Below are 25,454 nucleotides of genomic sequence, written 5' to 3'. Positions count from 1 at the left end.
GTTATAACCGTACCAAGAACGGAGTTTTTTGACATTTGGGTTCAACATTCGAAGGAAACCAGATATAAAGAATTATTGAGTTTTGGTGTACTTAAGTACGATTTAAGCGAAGCAGCCGAGTATTCGATAAAAAGTTTAAGCTTACAAATATCGGCATATTCGTCGAAGCTGGATCAAAAGTGGAACACTTCTGGAAGACGTAAGGAGCAATTTTTGAATAAAAACTCGGAGTGGCTTTCGGGTCAAGACTTCACATTTACAATAACGGTGGATTCAAAGTTGCCATCAGACCAACCAACCACTTCTTCAGGTAACCCCGGCACCGGAAGACGAATGAAGGACTTTGTTAGCTGCAGTGAAAAAACCAAACGGCATCGAGTGGATGACCTATTGCAATCTAGTCCTGGTGAGTTATTTTATGCGGCAGAAGTATCAACGCGTATGTCCGGCAACAGAAATGTTGCTAACATTATAAAAAAATCACAGGAAACCACTCAAATATCCGGCAAAAAGATGACATGTGAGCCAGATGCAAGATGCTTGAGCAATGTAGAAGCTTTAGCATACTACGTAGATAGCAAGTCGACGACTCATGGGTACAAAACGGCTCGGAAGTGGAGCATCAAGGCAGGTCATAAGGTTTATCCATTATTTTATAGTCTAAGAAAAGCTAAGGAAGAATGCTATCCAAATGAAATTGATGTGGGTGAAACACGTGCGGAAATTAAAGTCCAGTCCGTATTAGATAAAACTGTTGAGCGTTTAGTTTTAGCAAATCAAGAAGTTTTTGTTAGTTTATTACCTACAAACATGACGTATACTTTAATCAGCAAGTGGGGTTACGATGGAGGCTCTGGCCATAGCACATATAAGCAAAAGTTTACATGCAGTTCTGACACTGATGAGTTTTTGTTTATATTTTCCTTCGTTCCTCTTCAATTACAGGATGAAAAAGGTAACATTGTTTGGCAGAATCTTCGACCTTTTTCTACCATGTATTGTCTTCCAATTAAATTTATTTTTTCTAAAGAAACAAAAGATTTTATTGTTTTTGAAACGAACAAAGTTATAGAGGAGATAAATGCGTTGTTGCCAACAAAGTACATGCTCGAAGAATACGAAGTTTCCGTAAATCACAATATGCTTCTAACAATGATTGACGGAAAAGTTTGCAATGCTTTGACTGAAACTTCTTCCGCACAAAAGTGTTATATTTGTGGTGCCACTACAAAAGATATGAATAATGAGTTACGAGACTTTACGCCTAACCGAGATAATCTTGATTTTGGTTTGTCTACTCTCCATGCATGGATAAGATGTTTTGAATGCTTGCTTCATATAAGTTATCGCCTCGAAGTAAAAAATTGGCAGCTTAGGAATGAGGGAGATAAAGAGAGTGTAAAGCTACTGTCACTGATGCTACTGGCAAGTAAAAAATATATGTTTACTAGTTTTAAAAGTGAACATTTAATTTCCAAGTCTTGAGCGTGTTACACTTTGTTGGCGTCCAGTATTTAACTGAACTTATAAGTTACAAAGAAAGGTTAACAACGAATAAATTGAACGAGTGAAATAGAACAACATAAAGAAATATGATAAATATTCAGCAATACGAAATACAAGAAATAAAGAAATAAGGCAAATATTCAGCAATACGCAGGGTTGCGTTTGTTAATACGATAATGGAGCAGTTACATTCCACCCCTCCGTGAATCCATGGGGATTCACAGCGCTAAAGCGGCTAGCTTACAGGTCGGTCTTCGCAGGATACCGTGGCTTGTTCGCACCGTGGCGCTCCTCACCTGACCATCCTTTGCGGTAATGACTTCGGTTATGCGGCCTGTTTGCCACTGACTTCTTGGGAGCTGTGAGTCACACACCAAAACCAACTGGCCTACCTCCAATGGTCGAACTTCTTCACGCCATTTTTGCCGAAGGAGCAATTGGGGCAAATATTCGGATATCCACCGTTTCCAGAAACGGTTCTTTAAGTTTTGTGCTATACGCCACTGTTTACGTAAACAGACATTCTCCTCACTGGGAGCTGGGGTCTGTGTCGAATTCAGGCCACCTAATAAAAAATGATTTGGTGTCAATGGTTCAGGGTTGTCGGGAGTCACTGGGATGTCTGTCAACGGACGACTGTTTATTATATTTTCAGCTTCGATAAGCACGCTTCGCAATGTCTCGACTCGTGGTGCTTCGTCTTTGAGAACTCTTTGTAATATGCGCTTAACACATTGCACCAGACGCTCCCAGCATCCACCAGCGGCAGGATGACCTGGGCAGTTGAAAACCCATTCAATTCTATTTTTAGCGGCCTCCTGTTGTATTGCGTCGAAATCAAAGATTTGCTGATCCTTTTCCAGTACCTTTTGGGCCCCAATAAAGTTGGTGCCGTTGTCGCTTCTCAAACGAACGGGCACGCCCCTACGGTTAACAAAGTTTCTCATACATATAATGAAGGCATCGGCTGATAAGTCCTCAGCGATTTCTATATGGACAGCTCGTGTTGTCAGGCAAGTAAATAGCGCTACCCAGCGTTTTTCACGACGTCGGCCGATGGTGACAAGGAATGGCCCACAATAGTCTACACCCGCATATGTAAATGGGCGTACATAGGGCGTAAGGCGGTCCGGTGGCAATTGACCCATCCGCGGCACAATAGGTTTAGCGCTACTTTTAATACACACAGGACAGTTTCTTTTAACAGTTTTCAATAGATGACGGGACCGGGGTATCCAGAAGTGCTGTCTCATTTCGTTGATTATAAGTTGATCGTTATGATGATGCCGTTTTGTATGGTAGTAGTCCATTACTAAATTCGAGAGGGCGTGACCATTCGGCAGTATAATGGGGTGACGAGCTGAGTATGGGAGACAGTAAGCTGCATCGATTCTGCCGTTCACCCGTAGGATACCTTTTTCATCGAGCTTCGGGGTAAGCTGGTATAGTGCGCTAGACTTCGGCACAGATTGGTTATTTTGTAGAGCGTAGATCTCTTTATAAAAAACTTCATGTTGGACCTGTTGGCACAGGTAGATTTCGGCCTCAGTCAGTTCCTCTGCTGTAAGTTCTCCGCGTCTGCTCTGTTTAGCCTTTACATTATCAACAAAACGTTTAACCCAAGCAATAACTCGCAACAGTCTCAAATATGACGAAAACTTGCTAATTTCCACAATGTGCTTTACCTTGTTGGCTGTGACCAGCAAAAATTTGTGCGTTTCTTCTTTGACGCAGTGCTCGGAATGCATGTGCAAGGGTTCCTCCGGCCACATGTCTTCGCTGACATGTAGGAAATCGGGACCTTTTACCCACGGTGAATTTGATTGGAGTATGGGTGGCGACTTTATTTTTGTTGCGGCATCGGCTACGTTTATTGCCGATGGTATCCACCGCCACTGTGAGGGTGCGGTGTTGTTTAGTATCTCTGCAATACGATTGGCGACAAACTGTTTGAAATTTCGCGTGGTAGAACGAATCCATAGTAATACGGTTTTAGAGTCACTCCAAAACGTTATACTGTCCATTTTTCGCTCAAGACATTCTTCTATGGAACTCTTTAAACGGCTACCCATCACAGCGGCTTGCAGTTCTAATCGTGGAACGGATATTTCTCGTTTAGGGGCGCACCGCGATTTTCCAGACAAAAATGCGACGTCGATACTGTCATCTTGCTTGATTCTTAAATATGCCACTGCAGCATAAGCTGTGTCGCTTGCATCTACGAAGATGTGTAACTGTATTTCGCCTGCCGTTGAGTAACGGGGTGAGAGGCATCTGGGCACCGCGAACTGTTCCACGTTCTGAAAGGATGACCACCATATTACCCACTGCTTGTTAAGCTCCGCTGGTAAAGGATCGTCCCATTCAATGCTTTGTTTCCAAGTAGCTTGGATAATTATCTTGACGGTAATGGTAACGTTCGCCAGAATGCCAAACGGATCATAGATAGACATAGCGATGGCAAGTAGTTCTCGTTTGGTTGGACCACGTACACAATCGATAACGTCTCGACATATTTTGTAGAACCTAAAATGAAATTCCAAAACATCGTTATTGCTGTTCCAATACATACCAAGAATTTTGTCGGTCTGTGATTGGTCCATATTGACGACATTTGATTTGGCTATGGTGTGTCCATTTAACTGTTGTTGCAGTTGCTTGGCATTGGATACAAAATTTCTCAAGTTAAATCCTGCTCTGGCATTGATGACTATAGTTTCATTAACAACTTCGGCCGCTTCTTGCTCATCGTCGAAACTGATGACCAGGTCGTCTACGTAAGTGTTGTGTATTACTGCTTTGGCACCACGCGGCATGGATTGTACAAACTGATCAGCGTTTTTATTTTTCACGTACTCAGCACAACATGGTGAGCAAGTTGCACCAAATATCATGGACGACATTACGTATACTCGTATAGGCTCGGATTGGTTGCCATCCTTCCATAAAAATCGTTGCGCATTTATGTCTTCCGGTCTAACCTTTATTTGAGAGAACATGGCCTCGATATCCCCAGCGACAGCAATTTTACGTTGGCGAAATTTGTACATAATTGCCATTAATGATTGAGCATGTTCTGGTCCCTTCAATAGTGTAGAGTTGAGTGATGTATTTTCCACAACAGCAGCTGCATCAAATACGATGCGCATCTTATTCGGCTTGTTGGGGTTAATTACACCGAAATGAGGTAAATACCAAGTCGTAGATGTATGGTGTTGTGCTTCACGCATTGTCAACAGGTGTGCATATCCCTTATCGATATACTTTGTTATTTCTGCTTTGTAGGTGGCGGCATAGCTGGCATCCTTCATCATTTTGTTTTCGACACTAATTAATCTTCGCTTGGCCATATCATAGCTGAGGGGCAGTTGGATATGGTTCTCGCGCCAAAGCAATCCTATCTCATAACGATTCCCAAGATATCTGGTGGTTTCTTCCAGAATGCGCCTGGAACGGCTGATTTCATTTGACTCCAAAGTCGCGTTTAAATGCTTGACACCAAAGTTTTCGACACTGAAATAGTCCGCGACAAGCTGATGTAATTGATTTTCTCTGACAGACTGGCGCACATGGAGCACCTGGGCTGTACTCACTGATCCTACTGGTCCGTACGCCAGCCAACCCAATTTGGTGGCGACTGCGATAGGCTGGTCCGGTCCGGCGTCAATCGTATCATTAGGTGTACATAGAAAGCTGTTATCAAGCCCTATCAACAATGACGGCTGCGCGTTTTCATAATCTGCTACACATGAATGTACCAAATGTTCATGCGCATCTTTGCGAAACGACTGCGTCGGCAGATCGAGGTGTTTTACTGTTCGTACATTCTTAAGATGATACGATGCTGAATCTAAACCACGAATTTCTAGATTGACCATGCGTGACTTCTCGGTAGTTTGTTTTTCGTTGTACCACTGTAATGTGAGTGGGGCGATGCATCCTCGAACACCTAAGACGTTGGCAATATTTTCTTCCAAAAGTGTGACTGATGACCCTTCATCCATCACTGCGTAGATTTTAACACTTGCCTTCGGTCCATTAACAATGACTGGAAGGACTTTGAATAGGCATGCAGTGTTCTTATTTATTGACGTATTTAAAATATGTGCGTTTTCTTGTGGTGTGGAAACATTCGATTTAGCTGCAGCCGGTACTGACTCTGCATTATGGAGCAGCTCGTTGTGCATACGTCGACAAGAATCAATGCCACATACCCTTTTAAATTGGCAGTTACTTAAATTATGGCCAGCTTTGAGGCAAGAAAAACAAAGGGAGCGTTGTTTAACGAACTCCCATCTTTTAAATACCGACAATGTTTTAAATTGACCACAATTTTCTAGCTGATGCTCTTGATTGCATTTAACACAGGCTTTGGACTCACCTGATTCGGAAGTGTACAACATTCGACGTGATGTGCTAGGGCCAGAATTTGACTGACGGGACGAAGACTGGTGTGACGTCTGTTGTTTTGTTGGCGATCCATGCTGGCGCCACGACGTTGTGGTAACCGGAGGCTGAAGGGCTGTATAAATTGACGGCATCAGACTAACCACTTTCGCCAATTCACTTAACCAATCAGAAAAAACTTGAAGATTAGGATGTGATATATTCAGGATGTGACGACTCCACTCGAACTGCTTCGAGGGTGGCATCTTAAGGACGAGTAACTCCAATAGCATAGGGCTCATTAAATGATGATGGCCATTGGAAGACTTTAAAAACGCCACTATATTGCGTACCTTATTTGAAAAGTCAACTATTTGTTCAATATTTCTTTCATTTATAACTGGGCACTGTTGTATCTTTTGCATCTGTACACGTAACAGTAACTCAGGACGTCTGAAATTAAATTCCAGCTCATCTAAAACATGTGACACCTCGTCTGGAAAAATTAGCAGTGACGAAACCTTTTGCTTGGCATTTCCACTCAGCGCTTTCTGCAATCGTATCAAATTTTGCTTGTTATTGTAGCCGAACTCTCTGGTGGTGTCAATGTAACTCGCTTTAAATAATGGCCAGTCTTCCGGATCACCACTGAAAGTAGGCAGGGGATAGAGTTTAGCAGCTGCATTTTCCACGTATGTCATCGTTCCTCGATATTGCTCAGCTCCTGGCTGATACATCTGTGGTTGTGCGGCCTGCAAGGTAGGCAGCGATGGTAAATATTGGCTCGGTGGCGGTGTGTTCCCAAGGTTCACAGGAACATTCGGCATGGATCCTAGATATGGCAATGGTTGGTTATAGGCAACTTGTGTTACTGGTGAAACACCGGCGACGGTTGTGGCGACAGGAGAGGGAGAAATAATTAGCGAATTTGCTGTGCCTACAGTTGTTTGGTATGGCATATATTCTGATGATTGTTTGGTAGTCGTTGCGGAGTACTTGCAATGCGGAATGGTAGATACGCTGGTTGAATCAACAGCGGTGGTAGAGTTCAGCCCTAAATTGTTTAAAACATTTGCGGATGATGTAAATGTTATGGCCGATGAACCAGCTGGAAGATTAGCTGCGGCGGCATTATCTCTTTCCATTTGCAATCGCTCGTTGTCACGACGTAGTTCGCTAACTGACTCCTGCAGGGAATTTATGCTGGCTAACAACGCTGTCAATTCTTGTTGTGAAATTTGTGCTGATGCGTTTTCTCCGGTGGTATTATTCATTTCAACCATTGTTCTGTTTAAATTCTCGTCTTCCTCCGAATTTTCTGCCGAATTTCCATCGGTATTTTTATTTTCTTTTGATTTGTTTCTTGTCATCATTTACACGAAATTTTATGACGCAAAATGAACTTCTTTGTTGCAATTGTTTGTTCAAATGAAAATAAAGTGGCGAGTATTCGATGGGGCAAATGTTGACGGTTAATTTGATTTTCAGCAACAAATGTTGACGAGTTATGTATCTATTGCAACCAACTACAACAGACTTATTTTCTGTTATGCTACAATATGAAATGGCGAGGGTTGCGATGTTGACTGCGACGCTTATAAATTAAACAACCTGACGTGCTTCAACACGACTATGGCAAAGTGGCGACGGTTGCGACGCTGACTGCGACGTTTTGAATTAAGGCAGCCTGGGTGCTGCGAAGTGACGACAAATATTTAGAACGCTGACTGCGTGTGCGAATTTGGGCAATATTTAAATTTATTGTCACAATGGACAAGTTAATTTGGGACGCTGACTGCGATGTTTTTAATTACGACAGCTTGGCGTGCTGCGAATTGACGATAAATAGTTAGAACGCTGACTGCGCGTATGAATTTCGGCTATATTTCGCTTTATTGTCTCAATGGACAAGTTAATTTGGACGCAAAGTGTAAACTTATGTCACTGATGCTACTGGCAAGTAAAAAATATATGTTTACTAGTTTTAAAAGTGAACATTTAATTTCCAAGTCTTGAGCGTGTTACACTTTGTTGGCGTCCAGTATTTAACTGAACTTATAAGTTACAAAGAAAGGTTAACAACGAATAAATTGAACGAGTGAAATAGAACAACATAAAGAAATATGATAAATATTCAGCAATACGAAATACAAGAAATAAAGAAATAAGGCAAATATTCAGCAATACGCAGGGTTGCGTTTGTTAATACGATAATGGAGCAGTTACAGCTACGTTCCAACGAAATCCAGAATAAATTTAAAAGTGTACTTGGATTGATAGTAGATAAACCAAAACCAGGTTTCGGCAATACCAATGACGGCAACACTGCTCGTAGGTTTTTCGAAAATTCTGAGGCTAGTGCTGAGGAATCGGGATTGGATGTAACGCTCATCAAAATATTCGACACTCTCCTTCGCGCATTAGTATCTGGGTACAATATAAATATCCAAAGATTTGAAAAATTTGCGGTCGAGACTAAAAAACTATACATAGATCTCTATCCAGGTTTAATATGCCTGTTACAGTTCATAAAATTTTAATATTATAAAATCAGCAATTTTACCTATTGGTCAACTTTCTGAGGAAGCACAGGAAGCCCATAACAAAGATTTGAGACGATTCAGGGATGATAACACACAAAAGCAGTCGCGTGAAGCCACGAATAGAGATCTTATGAATATGTTGCTTATAACATCGGATCCTTTAGTTAACAGTTTTAGAGAGATACCTAAGATAAAATTTAAAAGTCTGACTTCAGAAGTCTTAAATTTACTGTCCCCCGATAATGTGAGAAGTCAATAAATACCCAGTTGTTTCAAGCTTGCAAAGTAGTGTTGCTGATGCTCATGACTATTCCACAAGTGACTCATCGAATGAAAGTGATGATAGCGAATAATAACATAATTATAAAAGATAACCTACCCTATAACTTTTTGTTGGATCAGGTTTTGTTTAATTTAAATCTATTGTCTTTTCTACTTTGTATTATACTTTACTTTTAAGTTTTTGTAATAAGTTATTTTCACATAATTAATTTAATTATTTACATTGTTGTTATTATTATTGTAATTTACTTTTACATTCCTGATTGGTGCTATAAAATAATTTTGTAAAAATTGTAGTGCCAGGATAAATATTCAAATAAATACAAAATATGTATGTACATATATACAGTCACTCACATAAATAAATAGACACCCCTTTGTGGACAATTCTTACAATCTTCGCTTTCGCAAATTTATTTTAACTAATTTCCCATAAGAAAATTTGTCACGATCTATAACAAAAACTAAATTATATTTAAAAAATGTTTGAAAAATTCGACGAATTTTCATAAAAAATTTTAATTTTTTTTCGGAATTTTTTAGAGTATTGAGATTTGTAGTCCATTCAATTTAAGTAAAATAAAGTAATATTCTTAAGTCCTTTAAATTTTTTTTGATCTATGTCACTTATTCACATTAGTTACTGTATATGAAATAAGCAAATGTATGCATATGAAGTAAAATTTTGGGAAAAAAATAAAAAAAAGAACATATGCCTGAAAAAAATGACGTAGTTGTAATAAATGACTGCATATGAAACGGAAAATCTCATAAAATAATTTTGTCCAGCTAGCTTGTTCTACACGAAACACTGTGCAGTGGTTGATTTGTTGCTTACGGATGCGGTACCATTGGAGTGCTTTTCCACGTAGCAGTTCCGGCAGCGCTAGGAGGAACCGGTCGACGGGGATGCGGTAACATTCGGCGAGCTTCTCTATCCTCTCCAGAAATTCGTGCAGCGACTCCCCTCACGAAAAATGCAGATCACAGTGGCGGACGGTATTCATTAGCTCGCCGGCGCTCATTTCGTCTCGTTTCGGTGGTGCGCTTTCTATCTCATGCGCACGCGAGTGCGAATTTTGTACCTGGATGGTGGGGATTGATTTGGTCGGTGGTGTGGGGGTGATGTTTAGTGTCGATGTTGGTAGTTTAGCTGGTTTCCCTTCGTCCTATTTTACTTCCTTCTCCAACTCCTTCAGTAGGTCTTCGCTTGACTTCCTCGGTTTGGCCCACCACGTAAATCCTATGCTTCTTGCACTCCTCTATCAGCTCCTCCTTTTTTAGTAAGTAGATCCAATTGAGTGAGTCGGTGTTCAGCATTGTACCTTCGGGAACCGGTGTGTTTGTTGTTTCTGGTAGTGTGTTCGTCGAACCCGCCCCGGAAGTCTTGGTGGTTGTTGTATTTGTTTTTTCATGGGCATCTGCGTTGGAGGGCCCCTGCTCAGGTGCCATTTATGAGGTGTGTTTTGTCTAAGGCTGGGGTAACGCTCAGTCATTACAGAGTTGAGTAAAAGTCCCACAAACCGCTACTGAATAAATACACAATCTTTATGTGTTACGAACACACACACACAAGGCTGGAGGTATTAGGCGAGCAGCAGCTTTCCGTCGCAAGATGGTGACGGGGCGAAGCGGCGGTTAACGGTCGTCGGAGCAGAGGAGGTATCGGCATGACGGTTGAACGGTAGTCGGGTAACGGACGGATTGGTACGGTGGTATGAAAGCAGTGACGGGACGGACGCGGCCGCTGAACTACGATTGGATGGCGGGCGGCCAGTGGTTGGTATTGCAGCGGCACCGGCACGGCGGTAGAATGGCGGACGGCACGGCGGTCGGCGTATCACCGGCGGGATGGACGGCACCAGAAGGCGACGATGCGACGGCACCGGCGGTGGGCTACGGAGTGCGTACCAGGTCCGGGGTGAGAGGGGAAGTAGGCTGGCCATGGGGTTTACCTAGACAGCGGCGGCTCGTTGCGGGCGGGGTCGGTTAACTGTATCGGCGCGATCGGATTGATCGGTAGTCTTCGGCACGATCGATAGCCGGCGGGATCGGTCACCTGGGGAAGAGACTGCGAGGACTCGGGTTAGTGCTGGTTTCACAGCTGGATATCTTCGCCTCCCTACTTGCACGCTAATAGAACGTGCTTAAGGGGGCGGGGCTGTACCAGCCAAGGCACCGTGGATCGATCCGTGCGCGGAGGGGAAGTGCACATTAACGGCACAGCGGTAGGCCCTTGTGCACACGCATCGGCTCACGGCCGAAACCAGAGCTGTGGAGAGAGGGGGGTGGTGCGGTCGTGCGGGCGGCGAGCCATCCCCTCCCTGGCCAGGGCGATGGAGGGAGACAGTCCGAAGACACCACTCTCGCCGTCCGGGCATAGCAAGGGGGTGACCCGCACCACGGCCGCACCCTCTTCTCCCCAGCTCACTAGTGGGAGTGGTTAAACCCGCTACGACAAGCTTACTATACAAGAGCTGAGGTGGGAGGGGTCGCTTTGTTGTTCGGCGTCGCGCCACTTGACACCTAGGTGGGCGACGGTGGGAGATAGTCCGAAGACACCACTCTCGCCGTCCAGCCCAAGTGAAGGGTGACCCGCGCCATGCCAGCGCCCCTTCCGCTCCGTCTGAGCTGCGAGGGAGGGGTGGTTTAGTCATCTGGGCGTCGTGCCCCCCAACACCTAGGTGGACGACGGAGGGAGATAGCCCGAAGACACCACTCGCGCCGTCCAGCCCAGGTGGAGGGTGACCCGTGCCATGACAGCGCCACTTCCACTCATCTAGCTAGCCGGAGTGGCAATTTTGTCTTTAAAAAGACAACCACTGCCGCTGGCTCACCTGCGAGGAATGAATTGCAAAATGCAAATTCGCTGTTTTTCTACGGGTGGTGCCGCAAACTGCTTCAGAAATTAATACACCACTATTGTGATTGTCTCATGTGATGATCTTGTTGACGAAACACACCATTGGTTTGCCATCATTCGTTGGTAGCGTGTGGTTATTTGCCTTAGTGGTTGTTGGGTATGCTATAGAAAAAGAAGTGCAGGGGGGTTCAGGCTTAAGTGAAGAAAAGGAAGTACAGGGGGGTTATGTTATTGTAACGCTACGTTACAAATATAATAATACATTTCATAGAACAATCAAAATGATTCCAAATAATGTAAACTCATCAAATGGAAATTTTTTACTGAATACAGTTTAAAAGTATTAGAAGCCAAAGTTTAAAGTTGGCGATATGTTCGTATAAGTAAATACAAACATATATTTGAAAAGGGTTATACCCCAAATTCTACAACAGAAATTTTCAAGATAAAAACTCTTCAAATACAAGTCCCACTACCTACATTTTAGAGGATTATCAAAATAATGAAATTAAAGGTAGATTTTATTAATTTGAGTTAATAAAACCAGATATCCAAAATTCATATTTGAGCCGTTTATTTTGAAAGTGGCATAAGTCATTTCCAACTCATGGTCTTAAATGCATTGTTATTTTTGAACGAATGCATATATAGATGGTTCTACAATTATAAAATAATAATAAGAATTGCATCTTTTGGGTATTGGACTCTAAAAAACTGGAGGCGAGGAGAGATACAAACAAATTATCACTGAACCTAAACGACATGAAATGACTTATGCCACTTTCAAAATAAACGGCTCATTTGATTGAGAAGGTTTTAAGAAGAAGAGGAAATATGGTCTACGTTAAATGGTTAGGATTCTCTTCAGAACACAATTCATGGATAAATAGCGCATCCATATAAAGTTATTACAAACATAATAAAAAATTTTATCCAATCATCAAACGTAAAGATGACAATAACATTATCGCTAAGCGGCAACTCTTCATTGCTTGCTACAGACTATTTTCCTCCAATTGAACTTGAGGAAAACTATGTTTGCGGCTTGATAAATTTTGATTCAATACCGATTGTTGATCTCGATAATAATCTATTTCATATTGGTAAACATATCGTAGAATAACTGATATATCTAGTTTATTATGGGATAAATATGAAATATTAAACGGCAAAGGAAATTTGAGTATCAAAGCAAATTATAATACATTGCAAACGGAAATAAAATGTTCTACTAATACAATTTATTTTAACAAGGATCTTTCAATCCGTGCATTATTAGGATTTGGTAAAACGGTTTTGGAACCAAATAAAATACATTCTTCAGACATGCCAATCGATATAACGAAAATAAATACAATATTAGTTTATTGTAACATTATAAGTGGTTCGTATATAAATAGTGAATCAGCACATTTGATGCATCAATTTTCACTCGGCGTTAGTCCTGGTTACAAAATCAATGAAACACAATCGAATGTAATATATTTATCAGTAAATACTAAAAAAATATACAGTATCGCTTTGAGAGTAGTCGATCAAAACGGGAATTTAATAAATTTTCGTGGTGAAGAATTAACTATAAGATTACATTTGAAACCTTTAAAAGGATGATTATTTTTAATTAAAATCAACAAGATATCAACCCACCGTTCAATTTATCTCAGTAAGCCGTAGACAACGAAAGGAAAAATTATCAAAATCAATTAGCAGAAAGGAAAACTAAAACGATATACAAACGCAAACTTCACAGCAGCAGCAAATCAATAGCTTCACTACTTCTAGTCGGGATTTCTTGGAATGTTTAGGATTTCGATAAAGTAAGACAGCTTGTGAACAACAAAAAAACATGAGTAACATAATAAATATATTACAACAACCTTTATTTGATACTGCTATCACTAAAAAGGAATATCACAGCTATTCATCATATTTACAATCATCTGATTATAATAATGAAATTCGTATACCAATTTAAAATCAAGATTTATATGTTTTACCAGCTGAAAGTTTTTTGTATATTGAAGGATTTGTTACGAAAAAAGATGGAACGGTCTCTACAACTATAACTCTAAAAAATAATTGTATGCCATATCTATTTGGACAAATACGATATGAACTTAATGGTGTAGAAATTTATCGTACTCGTCGAATGCAGGCTGGCGCACTCCAACCACATACGATCATAAGCTTGTTAGTGGTTATTTTGATTTTTGTATACCGCTGAAAATGATGCTTGGATTTGCTGAAGATTTTAACAAAATAATAGTTAATGCAACACTAACTAATATTACTACGTGCTAAGGACAACAATTATTCTGTTAAAACCATGGTCGCAACTGATAAACCAAATTTAGAGATATTGAATATTACATGGAAGGTCCACATGTTCAACTTTCAGATAGCTATAAATTAGAAATGCTCAAGACTATTAACCGCTCAATATTTCCTTTAGATGTTGCGATATATATTATAATCAATCTCTACCTCAGGCTTCGTCTGTTTTGTGGAATGTTAAACTCGCTAGCGAAACTGAAAGACCACGCTTCCTACTTCTAGCATACCGAAGGGATAATAAATATGAACATTTTGATTTTACAGATATAAAGGTACGTCTCAATTCTATTGCATATCCTTATGACGATCTAAATCTTAAAATGGATCGAAATCGTTATGCACTATTATATGATATGTATTTGAGATTTCAACGAAGTTCTTACTCACGACATACGCAACCATTGCTAACACGCGAACAATTTCACAGTACAGCTCCCATTATTGTAATAGAAGTGACTCATCAAAACGAATTAATAAAAACTGGACCAATCGATACATCTTGAAAACCTGTAACAAAGAAAGACCAAGGTCAACGTATGGGAGGTGGAAAGGGCGCTATTGATTATTATGTAATCCCAGTAAAAAAAGGAAGAGTAATTCTTGAAATTGGTGGCAAATGCGAACTTGCAGAAGTAAAAAATTTTTTAGATTTAGTGGCGCAGCAGTTACCATTCAAGGCCCGTGCCATTTCGCAAGATAAACTAAGCGAATTATTACCAAAAGAAGGTGAAACGTTCCACAACCGTTCCTTGCAACCTATAATACAAAATAATTTGAGTGGATGTCATAGATGACTTTCTCCTGTCGATCACAAATGGTTTGGAAAATATCTCTAGTTTTAAAGATTTGTCGACTCATAACTCCCATGGGTGTACCACTTGTTACGTAATGGTTTTGGGGTTATCATCATCTTTTCGTTCTTCACTATACATAAAATTGAAGACACTACACTAAGAGAAAATATGCATAGTAAAAATAAATATTTTTTACTTGATTGGCGTTTAAATATGTCCGTGTTCAAAAATAATACGATCAGACCAAAGTTTAATACGTACGTATTTAAATACTGTACAGAGAACCTTGAATCATAGATGTAAGAATACCAAGCATGCTCAGCATAAATGGCAACCATGTTCAGGCATGCATGCCTACCTACATCCATATATATGTAGGTACATACTTTTGTATGTTTGTAGATGAGCTGAGCGGAGCAAGTACCCAGCAAAAATCTAGTGACCAAAGATGGCGACCAACAACAAAATATCCCACATTGTTCCACAATTGTTAGTATGGCAGAATGAGATGGCCTAATTGAAATGCCCGATACATATATGCTTGCCTTTTCTTACATGCTATGTACCCTCAAATACGTCACAAAAATTTTCTGCGAATCAGCCATTCCGTTTACCATAGTTGCACGCAACATCAATTGATAATCTTCCAAAAATTATATGCATAAATTGTACAGATAATTTGCAAGCAGCATATAATTTCAAACAAGTAAATTGTACAGATAATTTGCAGGCAGCATATAATTTCAAACAAGTAGCTCGTCGTTCAAATTGATCACGTACTAATAAACAGCAGATGGAGGTCATCCTTGCTAGATGTGCGCGTTAAAAGAGGAGCAGATATTGGTAGCGATCACTACCTTGTAGCTGGTAGTTTCAGATTTAAGGTAGCCGCAGTACAGAAAAACCTTCAAAAAATTAGCAAGAAAATTGATATTGAGAAACTAAAGCATGAAGAATATCAAAATGCCTTTAATGCCGCAGTACGCGAACGTGTTGAACAGGTAAACATGAGTGGTAGTACAGGTGACAGGCTAGACTCCGTTAATAATATCTACCAAGAACTTGGTAGCAGTATCCTTGGACACAAAAACAAAGCAAAGAAAGTATGGCTAACAAATAATACGTGGACACTTATTGAACAGCGGCGGAAAATTAAAGAATCGCTTCTCAGACGGACGAACAACAATGACACGGAGGAAGCAAGGCAGTTAGCCGCAAGGTATAAAGAAAAATGCAAGCAAATTAAGAAGTCTGCTAGAAAAGACAAGAGGGAATGGGCTGACACATTAGCAAGTCGAGCTGAAACGGCAGCCAGATTAAATAATATGAGGGAACTCTATGAGATTAGTAGGGAACTCACCGGAAAATACAGGAGTGGTCAAAAACCAGTAAAAGACTTAAACGGAAATCTTATTACTGAAAGCGAACAACAAATGAGTGTATGGGTGGAACACTTCAAGAAAGTATTAAATAATCCTGTAGGTGAAGCGACCTTAAATTCCAACACTATTGCTGCAAACTACAACAGCCAACCCCACTTCAATGGGGTAAACAGCGCGCCCCCTACGAAAAATGAAATAATTTCAGCAATCAAGTCCTTAAAAAAGGGCAAGGCCCCAGGAACTGATGACATATATGCTGAATACCTCATAGCAGATCCAGATACCGCAGCTGAAACCTTACTTCCAATCTTCCGTCAGGTATGGGAAGAAGAATCCTACCCTCGTCAGTGGAATGAAGGCATACTTGTAAAAGTCGCAAAAAAGGGAGATACCTCTGATTGTAACAACTACAGAGGTATCACCTTACTCTCGATTCCTAGCAAAGTGTTCTCCACGATCTTACTGTCCCGAATTGAAGAGGCGGTGTATGGAACTCTAAGAGAAAATCAGTTTGGCTTTAGACAAAACCGATCCTGTGTTGATCTAATAAATACCGTCCGAATCATTGTTGAACAATGCTGTGAATACAGAACATCAGCTTATTTACTTTTTATCGACTTTAAAAAGGCTTTTGATAGTCTCGACAGGAAATATATTTGGGAAATACTACGAAAACGAGGGATGCCCAATAAAATAATCAACATTATAAAGGCAATGTATGCCGAATTTAAGTGCCGGGTCAGTCACGATGGGCGCCTCTCAGAACCCTTCGAAATTAAAAGCGGGGTGCGACAGGGATGCATACTCTCCCCGCTCTTGTTTATCTTGGCATTAGACGAGATTATGAGGAACGCAGAAAATGGTGGACACGGTGTACAGTGGACGCCTTTCACTCAGCTAGGGGATTTAGAATATGCAGACGATGTCTGTCTGCTAAGCCACAGAAGTACTGACCTTCAACACAATTTAGAAGCTGTCAACACACATGCAAAGGAGGCCGGACTAAGCATCAATACAGCGAAAACCAAAGTCATAAGATGCGGCTATAGTATTTCATCAAGGCCATTGACGCTTACGGTTGACGAAAATGAAATCGAAGGTGTAGAGTCCGTTGTTTATCTTGGTAGTATTGTCTCAAATAAGAGCGGTGCAGATGAGGACGTTCAGTCTCGCATAAACAAAGCAAGAATGGTTTTTGGGCAACTGGCAAACGTGTGGAGGTCCAGCCAAATATCTTTAAAAACGAACTGTTTAATTCGAATGTTAAATCAGTACTGTTTTATGCTTGCGAGACGTGGAAAAGCTCAACTTCAATTCAGAAACGTCTACAAGTTTTTATTAATAAATGTCTGCGCCGAATCCTGAAAATTCGATGGCCGGAAAGAATTTCAAATGACGACTTATGGTCTAGAACAAATCAACCTAAGGCTACCACAGAAATAACCAAGCGTAAATGGTCGTGGATTGGTCACACTCTCAGAAGACCTCCAGTAAATATAGCCAGACAAGCATTGCGATGGAATCCACAAGGAAGCCGACGACCTGGTGCACCTGCGAAAACTTGGCGCAGAACTGTGGATAAAGAACTCGAAGACGCAGGATATACGTGGAATGACATCACAAGAACTGCACCTAACAGAATAAGATTTAAGTCGGTGGTCGAGGCCCTATGCTCCAATAGGAGTTGAGGAGGATGATGATGATGATGATGATGAGCTCGTCGTTCAGATGAAGAATTTAAGAAATTGTCGGCTACGCAGAAAGTGGAGACAAAATTAACAGCTTTGTAATGTCATCGATAAAATATATACATACATAAATGTGAATGTTGCTACAAAAGCGCGATTTATTTAATAAAAACATTTAAATTAAGTAAAAACAATGCAAGAATTACATGTGAAATATACTAAAATGAAATTTAAGTGTATCGTTGCCAATTTATATAGGTATTTATGAGCATAAAAGTTTTGAAAGATGTGTAAATTGTAAGTGAGAGTGCTATAGAAATTTGCTAAATTTGCAAACTTTAACATCAAATAACTCGTAAACTATAAGTCTGCGCACTTTAAGTTATATATATTTGTGATCGGGAAAACTCTCTTTCATTTGATACCAAGTTTAACCCCGAACTCGGGGGGTGCTAAACTAAATCGCTGCCATGCTTTCTTACAAAGTGAAATTTTATATCTAGTGTGGAGAGGAAGCCCAAGATTGAAACCACACAAGGCCCACCAAAAGATGAAGGGAAAAGGAAAATGCGCCCACCGAGTGCACCTAAATTGGATGCCAGCACGTATGCTTACATTATAATATGAAATCAAGGCAGCGATTTAGTTTAGCACCCCCCGATTTCTGGGTTGAACTTGATATCAAATTAAAGAGGGAGTTCTCCCGATCACAAATATATATATATATTTTAAAGTGCGCAAACTTATAGTTTAAAAGTATATAGTAATCCCTCTAGATATTCAGATTTCATGGAATCTCAACGTGGAGAAGGAGGTGAAAATTCCTTGACTATGGTGGACAGACACACAAAAAAGTATGCATACCAAAAGGTTAGAGGTGGTGTGCAGATTAATAATGCTAACCACAATGGCCAAAGATATGGCGTTAGCAACTGCAACAAGCCTGAAGGCTTCGGGCAGCTTATAAATAACACATACTTTCAATTCACAATCTCATCAATTAGTTGCTTGGCTCGGATATTGTTGTATCCAGTGTAGATTTAGATAATTCAAGGTTGAAGGGAGGCACGATTGTTTGAGGGACATGGTTTATAATTTATTCAAGTCCATAAAGTTGAGTCTGAAAAAATCAAAAATTTAGAAACAAGTTTTTTCAATTTCAAAAGTTTTTCTAAGCAGAGTCGCCCCTACACAGTGATTTGGCTAACATTTACATTTTTTTATTCAATGTTTAGGCAAGCATATACTTTGGAAAAGGTTAAGTATATCAGCAGTGGAAGCAGAATTTTTACGCTCGCGTGTTTGGGTCCGCGCTATTTTTGTGTTTCTGAACGTGTCCTATATCAGGTAAGAAATATGAAGAGAAGAACGTTTTATAACCTTTGCAGTCAGGAAAATCAAGAATTTAAGCGCAGTGTAGCCGAATACGCCAATATTTCAAAATTTGCTCGGGCAGATGCTGATTTTAATGCAGTTGCGACAGATGTGTGGGACACCACCTCCGAAAGCTCTTTCTGCCGTCAGGAATCTTCTGAATGTGCAACAGATGCTGAGAATACGTTCGACAGCTTCCCTTCTGAACTTTCGACTGCAGAAAAATTGTATTATATAAAGTCATGGGCCATGCGACATAATATTACCCAAGAAGCATTAAATGATCTCGTTCGGACCTTATTAATTATTGGGGTGAAAAATCTGCCGCTGTCGGCACAGACAATTCTTGAAACACCCAAAAATAGTGTGGAAGTACAGAATATTCTCGGTGGTGAGTTTGCATACTATGGCATTCAGTCCTACTTCGAGTCAAGGTTGTTTCCTAGTCTAAAAACGCTACACAAGTATTAATAGATGTGGGAATTGATGGTCTCAAACCATTTGAAAGTTCGAAGAGAGTGCTATGGCCGATTCTAGGATCAATTGTCGGTAATGCAATTGAGCGTCCTTTTTTGATTGCGTGTTTTTCAGGAAAACAAAAACCAACAAACGCAAACGGTTTTTTGAAAGACTTCGCGGAGGAAGTTAGTCTATTAAGGACAAATGGCTTGAAAGTAGGCTCATTCCCCGATTTGAAACGGTTTGATGTTCATCTATTTATATGCGATTCACCCGCACGAGCTTTTATTTCTGGAGTACAAGGACATAGCGGAAAACACAGTTGTCCTAAGTGTTGCCAGGTGGGAGAACGTATAGGAACAAGATTGTCATTCTCAAAACAGATATGTGAGTTGCGAACCGACTTATCCTTTAAGAACAGACTTGACAAGGAACACCATAACTTACAACAACAAAGTGTGCTTGAGGCAGCAAACTTTCGTATGGTATCCCAATTCCCCCTAGATCCAATGCATCTTGTTGATCTAGGCGTGACAAAGGGAAACATTGCTGAAATGAATACAAGGTTTGACTATATATCTTCCTACGTCCCTTCAGAATTCGGAAGAGTTTGCAGAAATTTAGAAGAAAATAAAAACTGGAAATCAACAGAGTACAGACAGTTTTTCCTTTATTCTGGGATATTTGTTTTAAAAGGTTGCGTTGATGATAATTTGTATTATCATTTCCTTCTTTTACATGCCAGCATACGAATCCTTTCTTGTGGAACATTTTGCGAAACCGAGACCAATGTTGTACAAGAAATGTTAGACGAGTCTGTCAACCTCTTTGGTGAAATTTACGGTGACGATTTAATTAGCTTTAACATCCACTGTTTGTTGCATTTGCCTGCGTGTGCCAGAGATAATGGGACTTTGGATCAATTCTCTGCATACAAATTTGAAAATTTTATGCAATTCCTGAAAAAGTTGATAAAAAAGCCCAATCAAATTTTGCAGCAACTTTATTTTCGCCTTCAGGAGAGAAAATGCCTAGAAATAAAAAAAACATCAAAATATGGTTCTCTTATTATTGATCCAAAAAAAGAGAAGGATTCATATTTCTTTAGTAAGGGGACAGGTCCAATAAAAATAATAGAAACAATAAACGAATCGGGAAAGGACGTGGTAGTAGCGAACGCATTTCTTAAAGTCGATAATTATTACGAAGCACCACTTGAGTCACTTTCAGCCCTTGGTATATTGGTTGGAAGTAGGTTGGATGAAATGAGACTTGAAATTTCCTGGGAAGATATTGAACATAAGTATTTTTGTATTCCTTTTGAAAATAAATATCTTCTCATACCCTTACTTCATAACCTTTTTCACAAATTTTCTAACTAATATTCTTATATTATCGCTTGCTCCAATTTGATGACATGCGGAGGTCCACACCAAAACGTAACATTTCCAAAATGTTTATTTTGGAAAATATATATATATATTATATTCGTAAGAAGCTTTCCTAAGGCATCAATGGTAAAATTAACTTTATCAATTTACTCGAATTCACATATGAATGAAATGTTACGTTTTGGCGAGTGTAGTATGATTTATTATTTTTTATTAATATGAATAGTCACATACATAATATCTTCTTGATGTAAAAATTGAAAAATTACAAAGTTCAAAGTAACTTAAACACAAAGTTAAATAAAAATAATAACCCTACAGTGAGGACCTCCTCATATATTTTCAAACAAATTACTATAAATGCTACTCGTAATTGTATTTCTTTTTTTTCATGGAGAACATATGATCAGAAAGAATGGCGAGCCAGGACATATTTGAAGAAGACATAGATATGTATAACTCTACTTCGAATAGGAAAAGCAACGCCTTTTTAAATATTTCCAGCTCTACTACCAACCAAACATTCAAGGGTATGGTAGATGTACTTCCCTCCGCTCCCAATGCAACGGACCCCTATTTCGTGGATGTAGCACAACACAGCGAACCGTTTCCATCTCAATTGTATGCAAATAACGCCAATTTGCATAGTTCGTCTGGCTCTACAGCCAACCAACTAAGAATTAAAAAGGTAAAGCTGGTGAAGGGCAAAGTAAATGCCAATTTGGTCGATGAATTTGCTTCGAATTATATTGCAACAAACCCCCATGTCGTGAATGTAGCACAACGCAGCGAACCGTTTCCATCTAAATTATATGCAAAGAACGCCAATCTCCGTCATCCGTCTAGCGCCACAACCAGCGAACCATATACGCCAAAGTTCCGAAAGTTTTACTTGTCAAAGGGCTTCAATGCAACAAATGCGCATTTGGTCGATGTAGCACTACACAGCGAACCGTTTCCATCTAGCTCAAAAGCTATAAACAACAATTTCAATAATTCGTCCAGCTCTAGTACCAACCAAAAACACAACAAATTGATTGATTTACTTCCCTCCAATTCCGATTCAGCAAACGCCGATTTCATCGATGTAGCACAACACAGCGCGTCCTTTCACTCTTCCTTAAATGCAACGAGTACCGTTTTGAATAATGCGGCTACTTCCTTAACCAATGAAGGGACATTCCCTACAACAAACGAAAATATAATGGCAATACTACAAACAATATTACAGAAGCATATCGACCTGGAATTTAGATTGACTAAGATTGAAGAAAAGGTGCGTAATGAAATATTGAACTGTTATTTGTGAAACCCTAGCAATTGTAGCCGCAATACCTTGATTCTCTTTAATTATTATTTATGCTATCATTTCAGCTTCCAGAATTGGCAGAAGTCATGGCTATCTATAAGGTCATGCGTGACTCAAAAGTTCTGATTAAGAAAACGCACAAAATAGTATGCCGTATCAGCGGAGAAACGGAAAATGATACTCACACCGAGCTCTCTATCGTTATGCCACTAACATCGCTGGATTCAGTTTATGACATTGAGAAAAAGTTGGACTCAGATGATTATCAAGAATCAATGGTATTTTTGAATATTTTTAATTGTGTTTCATAACTTAAATTGGTGGTTTTCATTTAGAAATCATATATCTTTATGCTGCAAGGTGCATCATTAGACATTATTGGAGTAATGAAAAAACTTTTCTCTGACAACGTTCTTTTCAATTTTAACTGGGACGGAGTACAGGGCAAACGATCTTTATCTAAACTGAAACTCGTGAACAGCGTACTTTTTGGTAGTGTAATTTAAATAGTTTTAAAATGTTATTACTAACATTGTCCATTCCTATTAATTTAGACGTTTTCAAACTGCAAGGCAGGATCGACTTCGAAGACAGCATGAGACGGTGTTTAACGCTGAGCCACAATCGGCATAAACAAAGGCGGTATCTGACCCATAAATCCAGCTCTGAAACAGCATAAACCTACCTACAACAAACGAACAAGACACACTGAAATAATCTTGATTAAAAATTATATAAGAACCTAATAATTCTTTTTTTCCTACGTTCCTATTCTAAGCTTTTTATGCTCTTATTAAAATAATATTCAACAATCGCACAAAGTTTGCGAAGATTCTTAAAGCAATTTAAATGCAATGTATAACAAAAAAGTATTTTGACTATAAATATTTGTGATGAACTTAACTGAAATAATTCTAAGTTTTTTCCTACGTTACTAAGCTTTTTATGCTCTAATTAAAATAATATTCAACAATCGCACAAAGTTTGCAAAGAATTTTAAAGCAATTTAATTGCAACGAATTTGTCAATAATTTTTAACCAAAAATTTATAAACTAGATGTATAAGAAAAAAGTATTTTGAATATAAATATTTGTGATGAACTTAACTGAAATAATTATAAGTTTTTTCCTACGTTACTAAGCTTTTTATGCTCTAATTAAAATAATACTCGAATTTCAGAACCTGCCTGAATATTCAACAATCGCACAAAGTTTGCAAAGATTTTTAAAGCAATCTAATTGCAACGAATTTGTCAATAATTTTTAACCAAAATTTATAAAATAGATGTATAACAAAAAAATATTTTGAATATAAATAATTGCTGATGAATTTAACTGACAGTACCAATACCATCAACTAAATAGTCCTTATAAATATTGTAATCACATAATTCAAAACAAAAAATTACTATGAGTACCTACGTTTATTTTTGCAAAATCACGAAGAAAGAAAATTGCATGAAGTACATTCAATCTAAAATTATGCCACAGAATGCATATATCGCATTTTAAACTAAAAAATATGAAAACTTAAAAAAATTTCAGATCGGTATTTAAGTGTAAATCGATCCATGAAAGCATCGTGAAATAACTTTTTTTTTGGTAGTTAACGTTATCGTTTAGCCTGGTTTTGTTACCAATTTTGTTATTTTCGTGGTATAAATCAACATTCAACACAAATCTTCTCTGATTATGAGTTGAAATACTTTTTGGTTTAGGTTGTGATATGTAAAATTACATATTTTTGTACACAGTTCTAAAATGTAAAGGGAAAAAATTTATATTTGTGTATTAATTGAATTATTAAAAAGATATTGTTATATTAATGATATAGAGAAGCGCCAATACGAATGTAAGTGGTTTCAAACCACTGGTAGGCAATTCACCAATTTAACTGTCAATAAAATGTTAAATTGTTCATTTTATGTAAAAAAAATTTGAAAGTTGCAATTGAAGTTCTGAAAGCTCGGAAATTTCAATTGAAGTTCAAATAATTACAATTGAAGTTCACAATTTTCAATAGAAGTTCAGTAAATTATAATTGAAGCTCAGGAATTTCAACTGCAGTTCAGCAAATTACAACTGAAGTTCAGAAAATAACAATTTAAGTTCAATTATAATTTTCTGAACTACAAACAGAAATTCTGAACTTCAATTTTAATTTTCTGAACTACAAATTGAAATTCTGAGCTTGAATTTAATTTTCTGAACTTGAATTGAAATTTTTGAACTTCAATTGTAACTTTCGAACTTCAATTGCAGCTTTCTGAACTAAAATAAAAAAGTTATAGCATTAAAATTGGCGAATTACAAGTCAACTTACCCAAATTGTGAATTGCCTACTCACGATTTGATGGTTTACTGCAACAAATAGTTCTGTTAGTTCTTTTCTTTTGTTTTCTATATCATTAATTAATTTATTTAAGTTTCCCTTAACTTTGTATGCATACAATCGCATACAATCGCATACAATAAAATTTGTATTTATGGGTCACCAACAAGACTGAAAAACTATTCCTTAAGACTTATAGTTAATAATTTACAACTATTATAAATAATGTAATATATTGTAAAAATGTTTAATAAAAGAAATGTTAATAGATTTGAATTAAAGAAATATTTTATTTATATAGCAGTATAATCCAAGTAAAAAAACGGTCATAACACTAGTCAAATGACGGTCATATTAACGTAAAAATACTCGTAAAGTTACAGGTATATAACTCAAAAAATGATTGCCAGAACGTGAATGTAAGAACAGTACAGCACTATAGTTTGTTTACATTTCGATAACCTAAAACCGTATACGTGTGAGCAGTATGGACAATCACATAAATAGGTACGACGAAATGGACTGGTCACGAAAGTTACCGCTGCCCTGTACAAATGCTACTTAACGATTTACGTGTTCCATCGACACAGCTGTTAGTCATTTTCCTAGTCAATTTACGGGCACATTTTTGCTGGGTACATACAAATGTATATTGAGCGTTTATTCTGTGCAGAGTTGCCGGTGCGCTTCACAAACTTCAAAATTGATACTTATTTCAGCCCGTTTTGGAAAGAGACTTTTGGGCTCGTTTTGCTATTATACGTTTCTAACTAACATTTTAAAAACTAAAAAGAAACAAGTTTTAATAGCT

At 38.6% G+C, this 25,454-nt stretch overlaps 1 protein-coding gene across 4 annotated transcripts; it reads left to right on the top strand.

The window, feature by feature from the left end:
- The first annotated feature begins 15,149 nt into the window (after positions 1-15,149).
- LOC137237003 (uncharacterized) lies at positions 15,150-24,928 on the top strand. 4 transcript variants are annotated; one of them, XM_067760127.1, is made up of 6 exons: positions 15,150-15,414; positions 19,014-19,125; positions 21,400-22,278; positions 22,377-22,589; positions 22,647-22,803; positions 22,866-24,928. In XM_067760127.1, exons 3-6 carry the CDS (start codon positions 21,418-21,420, stop codon positions 22,988-22,990), a joined length of 1,356 nt encoding a protein of 451 aa, XP_067616228.1. In that variant the 5' UTR covers positions 15,150-15,414; positions 19,014-19,125; positions 21,400-21,417; the 3' UTR covers positions 22,991-24,928. The 4 variants fall into 4 exon arrangements, with proteins under 4 accessions (XP_067616228.1, XP_067616227.1, XP_067616226.1 ...); XM_067760126.1 differs by lacking the exon at positions 15,150-15,414 and adding an exon at positions 17,815-18,036 and having other exon boundaries at positions 21,413-22,278; XM_067760125.1 differs by lacking the exon at positions 15,150-15,414 and adding an exon at positions 17,815-18,036.
- Positions 24,929-25,454: the final 526 nt, after the last annotated feature.

This window comes from Eurosta solidaginis, chromosome 1 (assembly GCF_040869045.1).
Source record: "Eurosta solidaginis isolate ZX-2024a chromosome 1, ASM4086904v1, whole genome shotgun sequence".
NCBI lineage: Eukaryota > Metazoa > Arthropoda > Insecta > Diptera > Tephritidae > Eurosta > Eurosta solidaginis.
Note: the sequence above shows the minus strand (reverse complement) of the source record. Positions and strands in the feature narration are given on the sequence as shown.